General features: G+C 40.4%; 2 protein-coding genes across 2 annotated transcripts; both read left to right on the forward strand.

Moving 5' to 3' along the window:
• Nucleotides 1–1,586: 1,586 nt before the first annotated feature.
• On the forward strand, nucleotides 1,587–6,735 carry LOC142383920 (MOB kinase activator 2). The gene is made up of 5 exons (XM_075469757.1): nucleotides 1,587–1,988; nucleotides 3,600–3,739; nucleotides 3,851–3,947; nucleotides 5,588–5,712; nucleotides 5,806–6,735. Exons 1-5 carry the CDS (start codon nucleotides 1,906–1,908, stop codon nucleotides 6,042–6,044), a joined length of 684 nt encoding a protein of 227 aa, XP_075325872.1. The 5' UTR covers nucleotides 1,587–1,905; the 3' UTR covers nucleotides 6,045–6,735.
• Nucleotides 6,736–10,391: 3,656 nt separating this feature from the next.
• Nucleotides 10,392–17,968, forward strand: adm2b (adrenomedullin 2b). Its single transcript, XM_075470972.1, has 2 exons — nucleotides 10,392–10,773; nucleotides 16,488–17,968. The coding sequence occupies exons 1-2, from the start codon at nucleotides 10,673–10,675 to the stop codon at nucleotides 16,888–16,890; spliced, it is 504 nt and encodes a 167-aa protein (XP_075327087.1). The 5' UTR covers nucleotides 10,392–10,672; the 3' UTR covers nucleotides 16,891–17,968.
• Nucleotides 17,969–21,077: the final 3,109 nt, after the last annotated feature.

Here is a 21,077-nt window from a genome sequence, read left to right on the forward strand (position 1 = left end):
CAACGCTTTCTGCCTAAGTGTGTCTTCCCACCAGTGTTGAGCTGGGCTCCGTATCTGTAAAGTAGCCACCTTTCTTGCAGTGGTCTAACGAGTTTTGAATAATCAAAAGCGGTTCCCGTTTGATCCTTTCCGTGTGTTTTTTTTTTTTTTTTTTTTTTTTTGCGTCATGTGATCGAGTGATCAGCAGAAGGAGAGGATGCACTGAGTCAAAGGCATTTGAAGATCATCTGAGATTAGAGCTTTTTCCTTTAATCTGCTGAGCACTTTGAGCTGTCTGATGTGCACTAGTGTGGGTTATGTTTTTAATTTTAATGTCGTCAGGGTTGGAATATTTCATGCCTTCCTTCACCAAACTTAAGAACCGCATCCGGCCCGATGTGTCTGTGTGCGTGTTTCCCCTTTACTTTGGGAGGAGTGTGCTGTATGGAGTATTAGCTACGGGTATGTTGCGATGTTATGCGTAATGGCATATGGTACAATACTGTAATCTTAAAGTGCCATTAAGTTTGCACATCGGTGTCATTCACCTCCTTTGGTACGTGCTGTATTGTTCAGAGTATGCCCAGAACTTTAATTGGGAAACAATGGGTGTTAAGTTTTAACCTACCCATTGCTTGTTACTTACAATGAGGCCATTTAAAAAATAAGTTGTTCTCACATTATAGCTCAGTAAATTTGTGTGTGTGTGTGTGTGTGTGTGTTTAAAAACGTGGGGGAAAGGGGTGAGAAAGACAGCCTGTTGTTAAATGCCTTTTCTTTTTCTTTTTTTTTTTTTGTAAAATGGACTGATGCTGGTGTTTTGTTTTTTTTCTTTTAGAGAGTAATGTGTCTGTTACCTGTCGTCGATTTAGCTTGTACATTCAGATATGAACCTAATAAACATGTCCAAAAAAAAAAAAGAAAAGAAGCACAAGTGTCTGTTTTTGTCACACTTGCAGCCTGCTGTAAAACACACACTCAGTGCAAACACATGGAGAACAGAACTCGTTCTTACAAATGTCTGAAAAATGTTTACCCTGGGGACAGGTGGGGGGGGGGATTATGTCACCTACACACTCGCATTATCTCCTGCTTGTGCGAACATAAACCTGCCTGTCATATTGATCTAGCTGTGCTTCAGACACAGGTAAAAGGTGACAGTGGATGAGGGTTTGAGGACCCTTCTTTTGTGTTCATCCACTTCTCATATTAACGATATTATCTATACATCACCTGTGGGTCTGTGCTCTTATTTCATGGTTTTATATGTGTGTCATCACATTCCACTGTAGTTTGAGCAACAGATACTGAACACCTGCAGCTGCTCCAACCTCTTTTTTTTTTCTTCTTCTTTTTTCTTCTTCTTCTCTCCACCTTCCTCAATCTATTCTGTATGTTTCAAACTTCCACACTGAAAAACCACCTTTAGTTTGTCTTCTGCACCTGATTGCTCTCTCTGTGGAGATCACATACATGTAAAGTTGGCATGAATGCTGCGAGTGGGAGGGAGAGGAAGGCGGAGTTGAGTTTTCTACTTTTATGGGTTGTGGAGAAACCTGCCCGTCTGCTTAAAGCTGAGAGAGGAGGAGCCTGCGGGGTGTGGGAGCCCAGACAAAGGAGGCATAAACACACTGACACTGGATCATTGACGCAAACTGAGAGGGAGACGGCTGGAAGGCTTAACTTGGTGCAAAGGACCCAGTCCCCAACTACTGGGCGGCTTCAGCTGTAATTTGGAAAACTTTGTTAAAAGGGATTTGTGTGTGTTTGTCAGCCTAATGGGCCAGTTTGTGAGCTGAGAGATGTTTGTGTCGAAGTTGGGGTGGACATATGTTGCCCACGGTGTGCAGAAGTGTGTGGGTTAGTGTGTTTGGGATGGAAAAGTGGAGCTGGCACAACAAACACCTTTGCTCTTAGCTTCAAGCAATGGGGTTGTGCCATAGTTACCCCTCGGCTAAAAAGACAGACAGCAAGACCCTTCAGCCCTCTGACAACAGAAATGAGAAACTGTAAGTTGGATTAGTTCTTTCTTAACTGTTCTTCTTTCTTTTGCTTTGTTCGCCTTCTGCAAATAAGTTTAGCGTTTTGCTTTTGCCTTCCCATCTTAATATAGTGACCCATAATGTAGTTCTGTATTTCCTAAATGTAAAACAGGAAGCTGATGTTTTAACTATTAAAGGTGAGGTAGAAACATAACTAAAATGTGGTTGCACATGATTCCCGGAGGAATGTCCTTGAGGTAAATGTCTGTTTGTGTGTGTTACATATTTGTCTGATGCCATCAGGGAATGTGGATTCCTCTTACACCAGTAACACATGTTGAGAAGCAGTCTGAACCAATCTGGGGAAAAGACTCAGAGAAAAGGGGTTTTAGCTCAGTGACTTTGCAAATGTTTGCTCTGGTATGATCCTTTCGCAGCCAGCTGGCTGCACCGAAGAGGACTTTTTATTTCACCATCGTAGCTGAGGTAAAGGTGACCAGATGTCTAAAAGCAGGAGAGCAGGGTCACAGTGGAGTGTGTTTACAGACAAACACAACGTCACAAGAAGCTCTGGACTCATTATGTTTGTGTGCTGACAACCGGTAACCAAGAGACGGTAATTGAGTTAATACAGTAAGGCTGAAAAAGAGCAGGATGTTAACAGAAGAAGTTCCTGTGGACATTAGGGAAGTTTGGCATGGATTTGTACTACTGTACCATTGTACAGCTAATGTTTACATTTACTCTGTCACTATTCCTCCCTCTGCTCTGAGCTGTACCTTAGACAAAGACCTCCTGTTTAAACCATTAAACATTCTCTCTGCCCAGCCCTCACACACACACACACACACATACACACATACACTAGGGAGGAGTGAAACCCCATAGAGAGCTCAGTGTTTTCCTTATCACAGTAGGCAAGGTCACACAGTGTAAACCCTCAGCTGCTGTGTGTGTGGACATCGAAAAACTGTACGTGGCAGCTGTCTTATCCTCGACACTTTGAAATGTCCACTTTAATCCAAGGCGCTTCCTTTCACAAAGAGTAGATAACTCTTCCTCTTCAGAGCAAGCAGACTTTACCTTCCCACTTTAAATAAAGTCAAATCAAGTTGCCAAGTTTGACTCCAGAACACATTGGCATTTGCATTTAGCATTCCCCTCTTTCACTCTGCTCTGTGTGACCCATTATGAGGCTCTAGGTGTAGCTTATAAAATGTAGGTGTGAACTGATGCAGGAAAGAGAGGTTTTCCTCCAACCAGCAAGCCTCCACACTCTACTCTATATTACCTTGCTCACTCTTAGTCCTTTGGCTTATTTGCTGTGAAGCACTGACCACTGCAGCAGTCCGCTTCATTAACAGTAATTACCCTGGCTCTGAATTGACTGCCTACATTTCATTAACTGCTTGAGTATAGGAGGTTCAGGTCTGCTGCTACAGCAGTGTTTTTACCTTTGCCTGTGTTTCTGTGCCAGCCCCAGCGAGAAAAGACAGATGCGAGAGTGTGTTATCTACTGACTGCAGCAGGAGCAATTAAGACACTGACCCGCTTGTTGTTTTACACAGCCGTATTTTCCCATCTCACACAGTTACTTTTTCTGCTTCTGCTTCATTAACTCTGCACTGTCTTCCCAAGGGGAATCAATAACAATAATCAGGAGAAACATCCGTATCTGCAGCAGCAGTATGCGTGCCAGCGGATCATGTACGCAGACATGTATACCCTCACAGCGCTGCCACCTGGCGTCGACAAGGCAGAGTGGCTTGCCAGCAACAGTAAGTATTAACAGATTTCTGTCTGTGCCCCTTCTCTCTTCCCTCTTAGCCCACCCTCTTACGCACACAAGATGTGCAGGAGGTAATGCCTGTCTTATTTATATCTTTCAGCTGTGGCTTTTTTCAAGCATATAAACCTGTTCTCCAGTGCACTGTCAGAGTTCTGTACTCCCAGCACCTGCCCCACCGCCTGTGGACCAGGCAACACGTGAGTTGCGGAGCATTGCACGGCACAGTTCACTCAAAAGACTTGACGCAAGATTGGGTGCTGTGTCTAATCATGGAGATACTACACGTTTTATGCCGCTCCACAGACTACGCTTTGAAGCAGCATTAAAGCGCAAACTGTTAACAGAGAAGACTGAATTTGTAATAAGCGAGTTGTTACTGAGAAGACAGTTTGCTGCTGAATCCTAAGTCTGTTTTTTGATGGTTTATACTACAGGGAGAGAACTTAAAGCCATAACTTTATTTTGATAATGTCAGTCATCATGTTCTTTAATGTCATCATTATGATTATTATTATTATTATTATTATTATTATTATTATTATTATTATTATTATTATTATTATTATTATTATTATCTCCAGTTCTGAAACTGGACAGAAGAGGATAACTTTCTTGTGTTTGAATGAAATCTAGACATGATTCATTGATGATTTTTATCTTTATTTTTTCACTTTGGAAACTACAGTTTGCAAAAATGCGGAATGACAGAAACATTCCCCATTTTTGTTTTTGTAATTTGGTCATTTGGTCCACCTATTCTTCTTTGGTTTACTGTAACAGCCACCCTTTCCACTGGTCAGACATGCCTGTAAAAATCAAGCCAAATTTAGAGGGATTGTGGAAGATAAATATCTCTCACAGAGAACAACTGATGCAAATGTTTCCTCAGACCAGTTTTCTGTCCGCTTGTGGGAACACTCATTGTTTTCATTGTACGTGAGGTCAACTTTCCCACACTTTCTGTGAGAGTCACACACCTGGCTCACTTTCAGCACTCCTCAGGTCCAACTTCATTCACACTCACACACATCTGTTTTTCTGTATATTGAAACCGGCCAATTAGCATTTATTCCTTTGTTCTGTAGTCTAACCATCTCAACTGAATGCCTAACTTTTACCAAACTTCATTCGAACTCTAACTCTGAGACCAAAAATCATGATACAGTATCAGCATGAAAAGTTTTAGGTATTTTTGTTTGAACTTGACATTTATGTACACACAGAAATTACGTGGTTGAAACCAACTGTGTTTGGAATCCTAATCTGGAACAACCTGCCAGCTGACTGAATCCCTGTCTTACTGATCTGCACATGTTGGTTCCTTCACATGTCTACAGCTGATTTTCTCGAGAGTAAAGAGTGAAATACAATAACAGTTAAATAAACTGGAATTTTTCTTTTAAAGTCCCCACTGAATCTATTTCAGTGTTTATGTATTTTCATTGGATGCATCTTGCACTGTTTGTTACATGTGCTTCAGTACCAGTCTCAACATTGACAAAAAAAATTGCTTTGTTTTTGTTAATGATGACATTTCAAAGTTCGTAGTTTGTGAGGAAAAAAAAACTTGACTGACTTGAATGACTCCTCTAGCACCTTTACTAATTTGAAATGGATTTTGAAATCTAACAGAACTGATGCAGAATGCGGGGTGATGCCTTTTCATATTTGTAGAGTGGGCTTCCACAGCTTCTGTTTTTAAAGGGAAAAAGCAAATATGCTGAAGCTCAAAAGTGATTTACCTATTGAAAAACATCAAACACAGTAGAATGTGTAGTTTCGACACAGCATTGACATCCAGAAGGTTGTGACTTAATGACTGTACTGATGTTATCAGGGTTTACTTTTGGACTGACGACCACGGCAGGAAGCTGAAGTGCTCCGCTCCCCTTTACTTTGACTATGCCATGTCTTACATTCAGGAGCTACTGACTGATGAAGATGTATTTCCCACGAAAGCAGGTAAAATCCATGATGTCTTTGTGTTGTACTATCCTACATCTGACTCCAGTTTCAGCCTTAAGCCGTATTATTTTTAAATCCTCCTTTTCGCAGGAGCTGTGTTTCCGACAGGCTTCGTCTTTCTGGTCCAGAAGGTGTTTTTGCTGTTGTTCAGGACCCTGGCTCACATTTATTGGTCTCATTACAGTGAGACACTTGCGCTTGGTCTGCACCCACACCTCAACACTCTTTTCGCACACCTGACCCTCTTCTGCCGGCAGCACGCCCTGCTGGAGCCTGAAGACACTGAGCCACTGCAGGACCTCATCACTGCTCTGGCACGCCAAGGATGAACTTTGAGGGCAAACACAGTTCTTGAAAACTCAGAACTTAAAATCTCTCGCTTATTTATTTGTTACAGCTTGCCATATATCGCCATTTTGGGTCAAGCTCAAGTTACACTACAGTATGGACTGTGATAGTTGTTCAGTTCATGTGCCATTTCTATTAAACTTGTATATTGCATGTTTGTATTTTTTTTAAACTGTGGTGCATTGTTCTGTTTTGGCAAGGCCATGATCTTCAGTGCCATCCATGTCTTCCTCGGTGTAAGGCAAAACAAAAAGTCTCTTTTTGTGATCTCTGATAGAAATCTACGAGGCCAAACAAACATGGAGCCATCTTTGTATTCTGAGGATCTGCAAAAATCCCCAAATTGTAACCTGTTGATTCACATACCGTATAATCACACCTGTATGGAATGTCTTCTCTGCATTTTCGTATATGAGTCTGTACTCTGTAGTAAAAATGTATGACATATTGTATAATTATGTGCTTTTGCACTTGAGCACAGAAATATGCTGCAGCGTGTTTTCAGTTCTTTATTTTTAACAGCAGCACCATCTGCTGGCAGCAGTGGAGTCCAGCATGTCTCATATTTTTACTTGCCTCTCAGCCTGCAAATGTTTTACTATCATGTATCAATTTGCATTAAAACGACAACAGAAAAAGTGGTGACTTGTATCTTTACAAGCGTGTTCACAACCCTGTATCGTCCCTTTATTGAGATATTTTAGGACTCAGACAACAGACAGACAACAACACCATTTATCCATGAACAAAAGTGGGTCACAGTTACACAAACAAAAAACCTGCAGGACCCCTGAAGCTAAGAAATGTGCTACTATGAACACCTGTGCACTGTTTCACCTCAAATGAAAGGAAACCCACATAAGCTCATCTTAAATTTGATCGCAGTAACAAATATCAAACAGTTGGGATGGGAACATGTTTATCACTGCGTAGCATGCCATCTTCTTTAAACACCAAAAAAAAAAAAACTTACTTACGACTTCAACAAGCTCAAGTACCTATTTTTGCAAATCTTCTATCATAAAGAAGTCCTTGAGAAAGACGTAATGAGTCATCCCAGGTCACTCTGACCTCTGGATTAGTAGTAAAGTAACTTTTGAGGGTACCATCATCAACAATGTGCCTATCCCAAAACACAACAATCGATCCACAATCTAGAGAAACAATGGTTTTCATCACTTCAGAGCTTCCCTGAAAATCAAGGTCCTTCTAGGTTATCATCAGAATTATTGTAGACTAGTGAAAGTTGACTGTACATCTTTGGATATGTTATATACAAGAATTCAGACTAAAAGTAAAAAAAACTGTTAGCAACTTCCTGTTTCCCATTTAACTCCAAAAAGTTTGTAATAAAACACTATAAAACAGACTGAATTCCCAACCTAAACTGAAACTGAGAGTTTAGATATTATCAGATTTTTAAGAATCTACATGGGCTAAGGTGGATTATTCAATGGGGTCTTTTCATGTTCACATGTTAATGTTACAGGCAGTGTCACAGACACTCCCATGTGGTAGTTTGCTGTTAGTTAAGAATGTTTCATGAAAGGTGTAAACAGGATGTTTTCATACTGATCTGGCTTTAGTTTCCTTTTTGATTATTTCATGGCCACGTAACAAGAAGGAATTTTGGGTCATAAAAAAAAATTCTTAAATGGCTTAAGTCATAATGAGAAGAAATCAGCTTTGAGACACTTTAAGATGACAGTTTCCTTTGAAAATGTTCCACATGATTGTCCTCAAACAGTTCTTAAAGCACGTCCCTATTGGTCACGCCCAGGAGAGCCAGTGCAATCTTGCCAGTTGCGAGTGGGTGTCTGCATGGCCAGGGGAATTCGGATTGAATTCAATCTCACTCCAACTGATACTTACATGTTGTTAACACTGAGAACATAGAAATAAAATAGTTTCCCTTTAATAGTCATCGAGTATATTTGTACAAGTGATGACTTCTGAAGCACAGCAAGAGAAAGCTACTTGATAATGTTAGGAGATATGTATTGTATAGAATCATCAATTAACCTAATAAGCAGGTTTTGGATGGTGGGAGGGAGAACCCATGTGAGGGGAGAGCATGCAAACTCCACACAGAAAGAGGGATTTGAACTGGGAACATTCTTGCTGAAGGCAACAGTGCTAACCATCAATGTCTGCCGTGCTTTTTGGTGGAACAACCCCACTGCTTAAATACAGTGGTTTCAGCTGGGCTTTCCTTTCACTGATAAGTCAGTTCAAAATCATCCCACAGTGGAGAAATTAAGGCAAAAAGGGGAAGTTGTCTATTGTAGGTGCATTTATTGATTTATGTTGGGATCTAGAATTACACTTACAAATCATGACTATGTTCAGACATTTGATTTTCTCTCTGATTTCACCCTGGAGTGGTCAGCAGACACAGACTGAAACTGAAACTTTCCAGTGAGAGTCACAGCATTTCTGTCGGCTCAGGGTTCGGAGGGGGAAAGGATAATGGATCGAGTTGAAATGCACACACACAACGGTTTGTTCTTCGGATAGATAGATAGATGTATTAATGCACATGCTGGATTGACTTGAAGCTCACAGTGTTGGAAACTGAGCTTAGATGGTAATACTGCAAACTGCTGAGTCACAGACAAGTGCACACACGCACAGCCCTTTAATTAAGACCTGAAGCCACTTCCACATACAGAGCACTCCTTTAATCGGGCTCAGGCAATGAGCTTCTCATCTGTGTCCTCCTTCACAGCAATGAAACATTTTTTCCAAGGAAAAATGAGGAGAACAGGATGGATGGAGAGACTAGTACCTCAGTGTATTTTTCCCTGTCCTAATTTCTTTAAATGTTTTTAGTCATATGACACCTGAGCAGTAAATGAACTAGTTAACCTGAAACTCTCAGACAGTTAAATCAATTAGTCAGCACAACTAATGGGCCCTGCCAATCTTCTCTCTGTTCAGAGAGTGGATGTACTGACTCACCACACAAAGTCATTATGTACTCAACCAACAATGCAATATGAAACAACAACGCAAAAAAGCTTTGTAACTGAAACACTGTGCAAAAAGTCTTTCAGGGGTTAATCTGATCAAAAGTAGTGATACTCATTTTGTTTGTTTTTAATGAAACTGGATCATCTTTGGTGGTAAAGGTAAATGTCAGTTTTTGTAGTTATTTTTTATAAATGTCACAAAAACCTATCTGTCAGAGGAAGAACATTTTAAGATTGAATATGGGTAGAAACCCAGAACGACAAAGCTTTTACTGTGTAATACAGCACGCGATTTCTCTATTGGGTGGTCTTTAATTCTAGAAGCAGGTTCCTAATTATTGAGGCCCTATTCAATTGCCTCTTAGTTTTATTGTGAGCTAATTATTGGTGGAAAATTATATGCATTACTTTTCAGTCAAATTCCCACTGTCATTCTCACATTTCAAAGTCAAACTAACAATTATGGACATTTACATTTAATCTACAGACCTCAAAATTGTGTATTCTTTAATATTTTTGCTTGTGGAGCCCCTAGAATTCTGGGTCTTTCAGTAATTTCATGTTTGCCTTTATTTAGCACCTCACAAACTATATTCATCAGATATACTTTTCATTAACTAACTAACGAGTATGTTTGACTAGCAGGTAATAGCTCAAAAATTCAACACAAGATTATTTAGGCATAATTGCTCATTGTTGTAAATCATTATTCATACAAACAAATAGTTTAAGTATGGGCTGAAGGATACATTCCAATGAGGTAATTTTTTTTATGCAAAGTATTCTAACTTTTTGCAATATTTGCTGAAAGTTTGTCTGACCATAAACAGCGAAAATAATAATCAACTTTTCAGTTGTCTATTTCTCTAAAAAAAAAAAAAAAAGAATCATGGTTTACAGACGTGAATGAAAGCCTCACGTCATCAGGTGCATCTGATAATTATTGTCTCTACATGATTGTGGTTATGTTATTGTGTATGAAATATTCTCAGTGATTACAAAGGGTCCGTAATGACCTCACTGTGTTGATAATGGGTTCAGCAGAAACTCTCTGGGAACCAGAATCTTCACAGTGGAATCCAAAGGGGCACACATAAGGTGGCCATAGCCTACTTACAGAAGAAAAAACAAACAGAACAACAAACGTGACAAATGTACTCTACCTCTATAACCAAGATTATATGAGAGGGCTGGAACTGTTCAGGTTTAATTGGGTTGTGGAGTTCATTGGAGGTGAGGTTGTTGAGAAGGGCAGGCAATAAGCCTCCCTTCTCCCTCCTCCTCCTTCAGTTAGAGTTTATAAGTGAGAAAGCTTCATTTGTCGCCAGCATGCGCTCCAATAAACCTCTGGGTTTTCACGTCGGATAACAGCGAGTAGGTCAGCGTGCAAAGAGGATGCAGCAGACACGCCCGGGGATGCTGTCAGTGTCACTCAGGACGATTCCAGTATAGACTGAACTAATACATGTTAGAAATACCTTTAAATTCGACCAATTTCTTTTTACGCTTAAATGACCCCTGGTCATCTATTGTACTTTATAGCTAACATTTCATGTAGAAATAGTTTTGACGTTTGATGATATTTGGTTCCACTGAGATCCGCCTCCTCCCGGACAGTGCGTGTCCTCTCCGCCGCCATGTGTGCCCTCACTCCGGCGTGGCTGTGCCTGCTGCTCGGGGTCCTGTCTCTGGAGGTCCAGTCCAGGGAAGGGACACTTCAGAGAGCTCACCGACACAGGTAACCTCTGCTCCACCGAACATCTACGCAGTGAAGACGAATGCAAGTGGATATCTAAAGTTTATCCTTACGTTCCTCTCATATGCGCTTTTCCGAGGTTTTTGAATAACACTCTTCTTAATCAGCTTTCAACCTGTGCACAGGAACAGAGAGGGTGGGGAAATGGTCCTTTAGCTTATATGCATGACAGGGAACTTAATTGAGTCTGCATAACTCAGAAGTGTGACTTAAAGTAGCGATGTCATTTTAAACATGGTGTCTGGGTTCTGTGATAGCAAATATATTGCAAATTCGGTGCCACACTTTCTTTTGACACCAATGTCTCAATTCGTGTACTCTTAATAAGATGCAATAGCAGCTGCTAAAAAATTGGATGGTTAAAATGTTTTCATCATTCTGAACTAAACCATCCATTAACACTTTTTTTGGATCATCTTTGGGGTCACAAGAAATCACAAGTGCATTTCCTTCCAAAACCAAACAGCTTAGAGCATAGCTAGTGCTAGAGTAAGTGCAATAAGTTAGGTACCTAGACAAATGGCGCAAAAAAAAGACAATTTAGAACAATAGCATAACAATACAACAAATAGCCTAAAAAATAACAGTTATTAATGTAGGCTACATATGATCATGAAGGTGGTGAAGGGCAGCAGTTGGAGGGAAAAAAATGAAAGTCTGTCTTTGCCTTTGGCAGTTATGAATGTGAGAAAAAGGTCCAACGGCAGAATGAAGTAATTCCTCTCAGCAGCAGGAGGTGAGACAGAGGTGAGGGTGATTTAGAGGGATTTGGGACAGGGATACATGCACATACCGAGGGGCCGAGCAGCACACAAGCAGCCTCAATAAGAGAGACTACAACAATATAAACGCACGGCAAATTGTCGGTTGGTTAATATGTGGAAGTCAGACATGAGATCGTCTTGTGATGTGAGTGCTGCAGGCGCAGCATACACAGAGAAAAGAATTATTCTGTGTTGTGTGAGAGAGAGCAAGATGTGTAGAAGTTACATGAACTATTCTACATAGTTTTTATACCACTTGACTTGTTACCGCTTATGACTGTGACTACTCTTAGCCAATTGTTCAAATGCTTAATGAAATGTCAGGTTATGCAAGACGTTCATTTGACAAAAGAGGTCAAAAGAGCGCCTCGGTGTTATTCAACACAGACTGATGTGGCATCATACTGCTGGTGCCTCTTAACAAAATGCTACAAGAGGAGAGAAAAAAAAAACTAACTATCCAGCTGTAATGAAAAAAGACAGAAAGAATATAAAGGGGAAGTGGTTTTGAAACAGTGGGGATCTGATGGGACAAAAAGTTTTCTTTGTGCAAAGTAGTTTGGAGGAGTTACGGCAGGAAGGTGTGAGTGTTTGATTCTGTATGTGTGTTAATTTTGTCTGTGGACAACCCCATGCTGCGCTCTAACTTTGCAGGAATGTTGGAGAAGCTTCTTCAGACTCTCCACGGGTTCACATCCTCAACTACCATTGTAACTCACAAAAGAGAAGGAGAATGGTCTGATTCGAAAATGTAGAGCGAGGAACAGAGGGTTGACCTCAACTCGTACCTCTACAATACACTGTTGATTACTGTAAAACTGTTTTAAAAACAAACCACCTTCAAGATATTTCCTTTGGACAAAGTGGCCCGCATACTGTGAAGAAGTGACATAGCCCAAAGAAATTCTTAAATTATTATTTGGGTGATTTTCACTCTTTCTTCTACCAAAACCTTTCTAGTTTTTGATATTCTTGGACTGTCTTGTCTGCATTGCTCTTTTGAGGTCTACCCACTAGTTTTTGATGATGTGTTGAAGACCGAGGGGGGTCAAAAACCTTCAGCTTGCATAAGTTGAGATGGTGAATTGTGCAGAAATGTGTTTATGACCATTATACTGCTGCAGAGGCCAACAATTTATCAATGAAGAATATTTTAATGAGCATTAGTTGATGAATTGCCCATCTTTGCTCATCAAAGACTCAGCATTTCATGAATGTGGCTTTTGTACCAAATCATGATTACAATCATCTGTTGACATCAAACATTTGAAATAAAATGCTCGTTATTTTTTTTACCAAATTGAAAGTCCTAAATTGCCCTTGCTCAAACTTTTTTGATGTGTTACAGACCTGAGTCTGTATATATATATATCTATATAATAAGCATATTTTGGTCTGATTTTTGACAAAACTACTGTCTTACCAACTACTGCTGCCACCTGCCGACAGCCGCACCTGTTACAGTGTTTACTGCTCGGAAGGAGGGGACTGCTCGGTCTGTACTTCGGTCTGCACGGTCTACACAGCACGCAGTGATACGAAGGGAGAGAAAATAGCGCCAAGCGATTGTGAGGTCTGACTTTCCTGGAGAACGATTTTGTGATGCAAATGTATTCCTCTTTTGAACGCATATTGTTTTGAGAAGCAAAACGCTTTATTTTTTAAACCCCAGCCAACTAGCCGGACTACTTTCGTCAACGCCAAAACGAGGCTGGAACTCGGCTTACAGGACGCAGCAGGGGGTAAGTCAATGTTCATAAACGATATTGCTAGTATGGGATGTCATACAGCTTCATGTCAAAAGAGGCGAACTATCCCTTTAAAGTCTTCAGTGGGGGACTTCAGTGACCTGGAGAGGGATGATTGGGAGGAACGGTCCTTCTTATCTGAACCCAAGTGTTGTTTTGTTTTTGGACCTCTGTGTTAATCATGGATTGTCCGATACAAACACATGTTCGAGCATAAGTTGGTTCATAAGTGTAGCTGTTACCAGGCCACTTTTAGGCCAAAGTTGTGGACTTGTGGTCATATCATCAGACCTAGGGCTGTATGTCTTGGACACTCTGGTGAAGTCTCTGTGAGATCTTCAACTCACACCTCCGGAAGAATTTTTCTCTTCTACCGGTGGAGGTTGGGGACATAGAATCTGAATGGACCACGTTCAGGACCTCCATTGCTGCTTCCAAGAGCTGCAGCGTGTAGCGTGTTGTCGTGCCTGTCGTGGCAGTAACCGGAAGACCAGCTGGTGGACGGCAGTGGTGAGGGTCCATTCCAGGTTGTGCTTGGCCAGGGTGGAGAAGTACTGACCCAAACTGAGAAATTTTGCGGCAGTGGAAGGAGCACTTCAAGGATCTCCTCATTCTGGCCGGAATGTCCTCCATTGAAGAGAGATTTGGGAGAAGACTCTTCCATCACCTTGGCAGAAGTTGCTGGTGTAGAAAAAAGCTTCCCGGTGGTAAAGCACAAGGGGTAGACAAGATTAGGATGACACGTCTCTTCAGTATCGCATGGAGGTCTGGTACAACACCTGTGGAGTGGCAGACCGGTGTGGTGGTTCCCGTTTTATAAGAAAGGGGACCAGAGAGTTTGTTCCAACTACAAGGGGGAATCATACTTTTTCTGACTTTCTACAACAACAAAAAAAACAGCCGAATGAGATGATTTTTTTGCAAGGATTGTTGCTAAGAGAGGTTTTCTGTCATTATCTAAAGGAGAAATCATTGACCGTCATGTTTTCTGGCTTTGTTTCGTATGCACTCTCACCATTTTACAAATAGTAAATAATCCAGTATTAATAACAGATTCATGCCAACCTTTGTCTTTTTTCTGGTCACATAGCCACAGCTACGTTTAAAGTCCCAAATCATTTTGCATAAACTCTGTTGAAGTGTCTTCGACACAGACCCACACTTCTAGCAGACTACTTTATGTTGATGCAGGTGTAAACAGCTTGTTAAAGACCAGCCTCAGGGGCCTGTGTTTCCTCTTTCTGGGAGGCACCATAGTGCCAAGTGACTTATCCTTGGGTGAACCATCTGTTTTAAACCTCACCACAGGTTGCCTTTTAGCCATGGATGCATGTGTTTTTGTGTGTAGGAAAGAGAGAAAGACAGGCAAATAACTGCACGTGTGGGCACATACGTGTACAGCAATCATTGACAACTGGAGCATGCACATACTGCACATGTTTTTGCATCTGTAAATCTTATTTGTTGCGGTCAGTTTGAAATATTGCGCCACCAAGCAGCATTACGCCAATGTGTGTGCCGGTGTAAGTGTGTGTGACCCATTCAGCATCCATTAAAAGCAATTCAGATCTCACAAACTTGCAGTCAGTGGTAGAACACACAGTGCTGGGTGAGTGACTGAATGCGTGAGTGTGTGGGAGCTGGCACTGAGAGCCAAAGGTGTCCGGCCAAAGGAGTGATCAGAATACCAGTCAGGATTAGTTTCAGGATAAAGATCATATGATAATCCATCCCAGTTTTCACAACAAAAAAAACAATATATTTTTCTTTATAATCTGTGGTTCTCACTTCATGATTAACCAACAGATTTCAGTTGCTAGGTGTGTGTGTGTGTGTGTGTGTGTGTGTGTGTGTGTAAAAATGCACAAACAATGTGCTTCATATGGTTTGCAAGGCTGCTGGGTGACAGCTTTTTTTAGATGAATACTTTTTACATTTTCAACAGTCACTACAAAGCAGTAATATTAGTTATGTCATTTTTCTTCTCTTCCTTATACTAACAGGACTTCTACATTTTTGGCGAACTTTTTCATGTGCCAATGTCACGATTTTCTTTTCTAAAACTTGATAAAAAAAAAGCAGTAGGAACAATATTGACCCAGAATAACTTGGATCATAACATAATCTTAATGCTTAATTCCTATTTACAAGCATGGTTACATAAAAAATGTGCCTGTAACTGAATTCCACTGCCTTGATTGGACCACTTGGTTCTCTTAGTGCACAAAAAAGACACATGAGTAAAGAGATTATGTGTTACTGCTATGATTTGTGCCTTGCTACTTTACATCATCTATAAATTATACATAATTCCTGAAGAGTCAGATAACCTCCAGAAGCTGAACTCCTGTACGTCTGAGAGAGAGAACAGGGAAGAATTATGAAGGAATAGAAAAAGTAATAAGAACATTTTGAAAAGATTGGTAAAACAGGGAGCTGAGAAACAAAATGCTTCAAGCACTTTCAGGAGCTGTGGTGGTGTAGGAGCCTCTCACTATCACTTGCACTATGCTCCCCCCTCGTTTTCCTTTGCCATGTTGTGGTATTCCACAGCTCAGCTGTTGTTAATTAACTGGATTTTTTTTTTTTCTAGTGTTGATGACAGAGCAGACAGCAGTATCTGTTTGAACCACTTTTGTCCGGTTGGCTACTGGATGAAAACACACTTCAGGGGTCGCTGGCTGATATTTTAGACCATTTGAAATTTCAATAATTGACTAAGATTCATGCAAAGGAAATAACTCATCACTCTTTAACTGTGCTCTGCAGGTCGACATGTCTTCTCCATTTTCTTAAGCGTTCAATGGAGCACACACAGGCATCGTGCACAGAGAACATAGATAATGTTACTAAATAGGTTAGCAACAGATCCACCTGTCCAGTACTTTAAATCACCCTCTCTCTTTCATTGTCACATTTTCTTTCAGCCCACCTTTTCTCAAGTTTCTTTTCTTGAAGAAAAGGATTATACCACAGACTGAGCACAGTGGACATTCCTACGGCACAGGCCTGCCTGTGAGGCACTCATTTTGCCACAGCGATCCAGTTTCACTCAGAAACTTGAGCAGATGACACCTGCATGTTGTCCAGCATCTGGGTGAACAGGCGGTGTGTGTTGTTCTGATTTTGTATTGTATCTAAATATTTTCTCCCCTTTACCTTTATTGTTTCCTTTTTCACTCAGGTTGAGTTTATCCAGAATCTCAAAATACCCAAATCCATCTAACATCAACACCCTTCCTACTGTGTCCGATCTCTCTGTTGCCATCGACAACCAAATCCCGCAGGAAGACACACGGATCGTCTGGAGGGCGCTGCTGCATAAAGATTCCTCACCAAAGTTGTCTGACCTGCTGATTGACCACAATGTGTTACCAGATGCGGCGGTGTTGCAGCGTGGGTCACGTGGCCGCCGTCATGCCAACAATGGTGGTGGGAGGAGCCATGGCCATCTGATGAGGGTTGGGTGTGTCCTAGGCACCTGTCAGGTGCAGAACCTCAGCCATCGGCTCTACCAGTTGATTGGACAGAGCGGGAGAGCAGAGTCCTCCCCTATTAACCCCCGCAGTCCTCACAGCTACGGCTAACAGCACACCTCAAAACCAGGAAGATGACTTTATCAACAACCTCTGACAATTCAATCAGTTCCTCTGTTGGACCAGTGATGTTGACAGGCCTAAAGATAAGCCCATGATGTCAGAAGAGATAATTATGGTTTATTATATTTTGAGTCTTGTCTCTACAGTTGAGACGATAATTCTCGTAAAAATAACACTGTGCTCACTAAGTTAACTGCTGAAATCTCTGAACGTGCCAACATCACTCAAAAAAATCAAAAAACACTTGCAGTCCGAGAACAAGATTTTAAACAAAGGAAGGGTGAAATGTAGAAACTTGCAAGGCTGGGGTGACCAGACAGGAAACAGTGTGGTAGCTATATTCTGTTTAGAGGATTGCTTTTTTTTTGCTGAGAAAGTCGCTTATCTCAGCTATTGAGTTTAGATCAGAAATGTGTCTAGTTTCATAGACATGAGCAATTATCTTTATTAAGGTAACTACAGATATATGTATTTTAAGAAAAGTGCACAATATTACAAAAGCTACAATTTGGCTGGATATTTTGGTAAATGTTTAGCCTTAGTTGAAGGTCTAGCCAGATGGTCAGTTATTTTTGTTTATCAATCAAACTGGTAGGCTTTAGCGCTCTAAAGATTCATTTGATAAATGTTAATATCTAAATTCTGTCTTTCAGCTTGTCTCTAGATGTGTTAGTAAGCAAATCACCTCTATTCATTCTTATGGGAGTCTCTGTAATCTCCGAGAGATGTCCCGCCTTCTGCTTTTATTTGCTTCGGACTTTGCCTCAAGTATGTTGACAACTGTCAACTTTTGCTGTGGATGTTGGAGGGACTGCACTGTGCATTACAAAGTTGGACAAAGTAGTGACAGGCTAACAAACTACTGGCTTGACAGTCGAACTGATGACTATGTTTTCGACTAATTTTCACGTCCGGAGCATCTCTTCAAGTATCAAGTTTTAGTGTCATAATTCCATAGGCATGTTCCATTAAACTGGGACAGAAGGAAAATAAATGCATTTCACTGAGTTGAACACTAGAGGACACAGTCTCTGCATCAGACAAAACTGAAGACACAAAACATACACATGTGCAAACGAGGTATCACATTACCTTCACAACAAAGTTTGGTCATATGTGCATGTTTTGGAGAAGTTAGGCTTATTCACTCAGTTTACAATCCTTGTACTCTGTCAACGACATGTTGCCAGTAAGAGCAGCTATCTAGCAATCAGAAAGTTGCTGCTTTGATTCTCAGCTTGACCAGTCGATAAGTTAAAGACTCCTTGGACAACACACCGAACCACTGAACTCTACATTGCCTAAAATGTGTTCCTCGGGCTGTGGGTGTGCGTATGATAGAGGGAAAAAACACTGTATTGCCTGTATTGTATAGACTAAGTACCGTGTGAATATGTGAATGTGGCTTGTAGTGTAGAATTGCTTTGTAGGTCAACAAGACTAGTAAAGCGCAATATAAATGCAGTCGAGCTTTCAATTGAAGATCCACACTTCTACCTCGGCATCCATGTTATGCTTCTTCTGCTCTGTCAGGTTTTGTTTTTTGTTTTTTTGTTTTTTAAATGAAACTCTTCTCATAATTACTTATACAAAGGATAGACACATCTTTGCGGTCTGGAAAATGAAGCCAGTGTAGAGGTGCCTCAAAACCTGCATTCCACTTGATGGTCAGCAGGGGAAACATTTTTCCTTACAGAAAGAAATCTCAATGAATTGAACTTCATGAGAAAATTATTCCACGTATTACTGATGTTTTACCTCAGCAAGCATTTCTCATTTATGGTGTTAATCAGTGTTTTCAAGCCACCTTCACCACAGCACGGTGTTTGCTTGGAAAATTGTGTTCTAGTTTTAGGTATAAAAGAGGACATGATATAAAATTTAGGAAGGAGATATCTTGTGAAGACAAGGGTAGTGTGCATAATTTCTGTAATATTAATCAGATCCATCATTTTCTCATAACACCCACCTAAAACAAAGGGCGGTGACGGCTGGAATGTGGAAGTTGAGGCTTCTATACGACAATCCAATAATCAAGGAGTATGTCCATCTTTTATGTACAGTCTGTCTTTCATTATCACCCATATTTGAGGCATCCTTGGATTTGGTTTTACTGACACTTTAAGAGGTGGAATTAATCCGATTAAACTGTTGACCTGTTCTGACTTGGTAGAAACATTTTGTTCCCAGATTTCAGCAATTAATCTGATGATTACAGCGTTATTATCGATGAACAGAATAAGCAACACTGTGAAGATTACTTGTAATAAACTAAATTGATTTTATTCTTTACTGTTAACATCTCTGTTTCAATGGCAGTATGGGCCACAGAGTAATTGTCATCATTAGCAATAGTTTACTGCTGTAGAACTAGAGTCCTATGAGTTTTTGCATTTATATATACACTCTACCATGGACATCTAAACTGTGACTGAGGGAAAACTGTGAACCAGAGAGGCCTGTTTTAAACTGGCCAATCTAGCTAATGCTTACTCTCATCATCAGTGTTGATCCTGCTGATCTGAATTTATCTGAGGTCAACACTAATCTCTGTGAAGTACACTCATCTCCTTCTGCATGCAAGTAGCTTTAGGAAGGACATAAACCAGGAATAACCTCTAGTCAGACTCAAATAACCTCTCACCCAAAACTCCAAAGACTATACAATCAGCCTAAATAACCACTAACCCTAATCCAAGATCTGTCTGTACACTTCTTAACGGAGATTGCAGCCTGCCTTTATGCTCTTGAAGAGGAAATCAGAAGTGCTTTTATAATGTAAAGAGCAATGTCAGTTTGATTGTTACCTGTTTTTGAGCCTCAATTATTATGTATGGGCTTATGGTATTTTCTTTATAAGTTAAGCATCAAAATGAATGTTGACTATCAAAGTTTTAATCAATCCTTAGGCTTCTGCTCTTCTGTCTGTGTCACCCACTTCACTTTTTATAGTTTTCACAGGTCAGTTGTTACCGTAATAGAAATGCATGAGAGCACTTTATTGCCCTTTACACTAAGTTCGACTTGAATTTTTAAGAAGTTTTGGGTTTCGCTTATATATTTAAATAAATGAGTCAGTTTTGCTTTGGATATCCAATTGTACTAAATCTTGATTTTAATGTACACTCCCCTCCAAGCCTCAAGTGTCCTTTTGTAAACTATCTTTGCTATTTTGTTCTTCTTATACTTTGGTTTTACTGCGGTTGTGCTGTGTAATAAAAAGTCCATAGTTACTTCAAATGTTAACAGCAGTCTGAGTGGTGAGGTGATTTTGATTTTTTCATGGTAATATATGTAGTTTACAAAGAAAATTTGTGTCACACATAACTCAACAGTGGCAGCAGAGATACTGCTGTGACTCCAGAAGCTCCTACCAGTGCCTCATGGGAAATCCAGCACTGCTCCAGGGCAGCTGTAGGATAAGCAGTTCTATTCTGAGCTCTTCCCAATTCCACCTACAGAATATGAATTTTTTTGACATTTGTGTTTTTTAAACTTGTCCTCAATTATTACCCATAGTTCATGGCCAAATGTGAGGGTTGGATCGTGGACAGATTGGTAAATTGCCACAAACATACACTGCTGCAGAAACTGCAGACAACCTAAGGTTTACCTCATGTGCCCTTTTTCTCATCACTTGTCAACAAGGCCCAAAGACATTAAAACCAAACCAATGATACCATTTGTCTACGCAATTTTGTTTCACAGTTTCTCCTAAAAGGTGAGTGCAACCAAGTTTTATTTCTTCACAGCCAGGCAAGCATTTGGACACATTACAACCTAAAGGACATGATTAGTGGATAACTCAAAAAGAAACAAAAAGAAATGGTCCGATGGCATTATATGTGCCGTGTTTCTCCATTGATATAATGAAGTTTCATTTGGATCAGAAATGCTTTAAATGAAAGTCAGCTGGTCCTTTTTATGTGATCAAAAACACAAAATCAGTCACATTCACCAAAGAGACCCACATTTCTTGAAATATAGGCCGTGTTGTGCTCATCCCCATTGTGTTTTTATTCTAAAGGTTTCATTCTAAATGTTGCAAAGTTACAAACTACAATTTTTACACAAAAGAAAAGTAACACTGGAGAATTTGGCTAATATTTTGCACTTTGGCTCCTCCAGCTGTGGGATGTAGTGCGGTTTTCAGAAAAAAAAAAATAGATTAAAAA

The sequence above is a fragment of the Odontesthes bonariensis genome, chromosome 7, assembly GCF_027942865.1.
Source record: "Odontesthes bonariensis isolate fOdoBon6 chromosome 7, fOdoBon6.hap1, whole genome shotgun sequence".
Lineage (NCBI taxonomy): Eukaryota > Metazoa > Chordata > Actinopteri > Atheriniformes > Atherinopsidae > Odontesthes > Odontesthes bonariensis.

Coding starts and splice junctions, on each gene's coding strand:
- LOC142383920 (XM_075469757.1), top strand. CDS start 1,906: ATGGGGTTGTGCCATAGTTACCCCTCGGCTAAAAAGACAGACAGCAAG. Junction 3,948..5,587: donor GCCTGTGGACCAGGCAACAC/GTGAGTTGCGGA, acceptor TGATGTTATCAG/GGTTTACTTTTGGACTGACG. Junction 5,713..5,805: donor TGTATTTCCCACGAAAGCAG/GTAAAATCCATG, acceptor TCCTTTTCGCAG/GAGCTGTGTTTCCGACAGGC.
- adm2b (XM_075470972.1), top strand. CDS start 10,673: ATGTGTGCCCTCACTCCGGCGTGGCTGTGCCTGCTGCTCGGGGTCCTG. Junction 10,774..16,487: donor CAGAGAGCTCACCGACACAG/GTAACCTCTGCT, acceptor TTTTTCACTCAG/GTTGAGTTTATCCAGAATCT.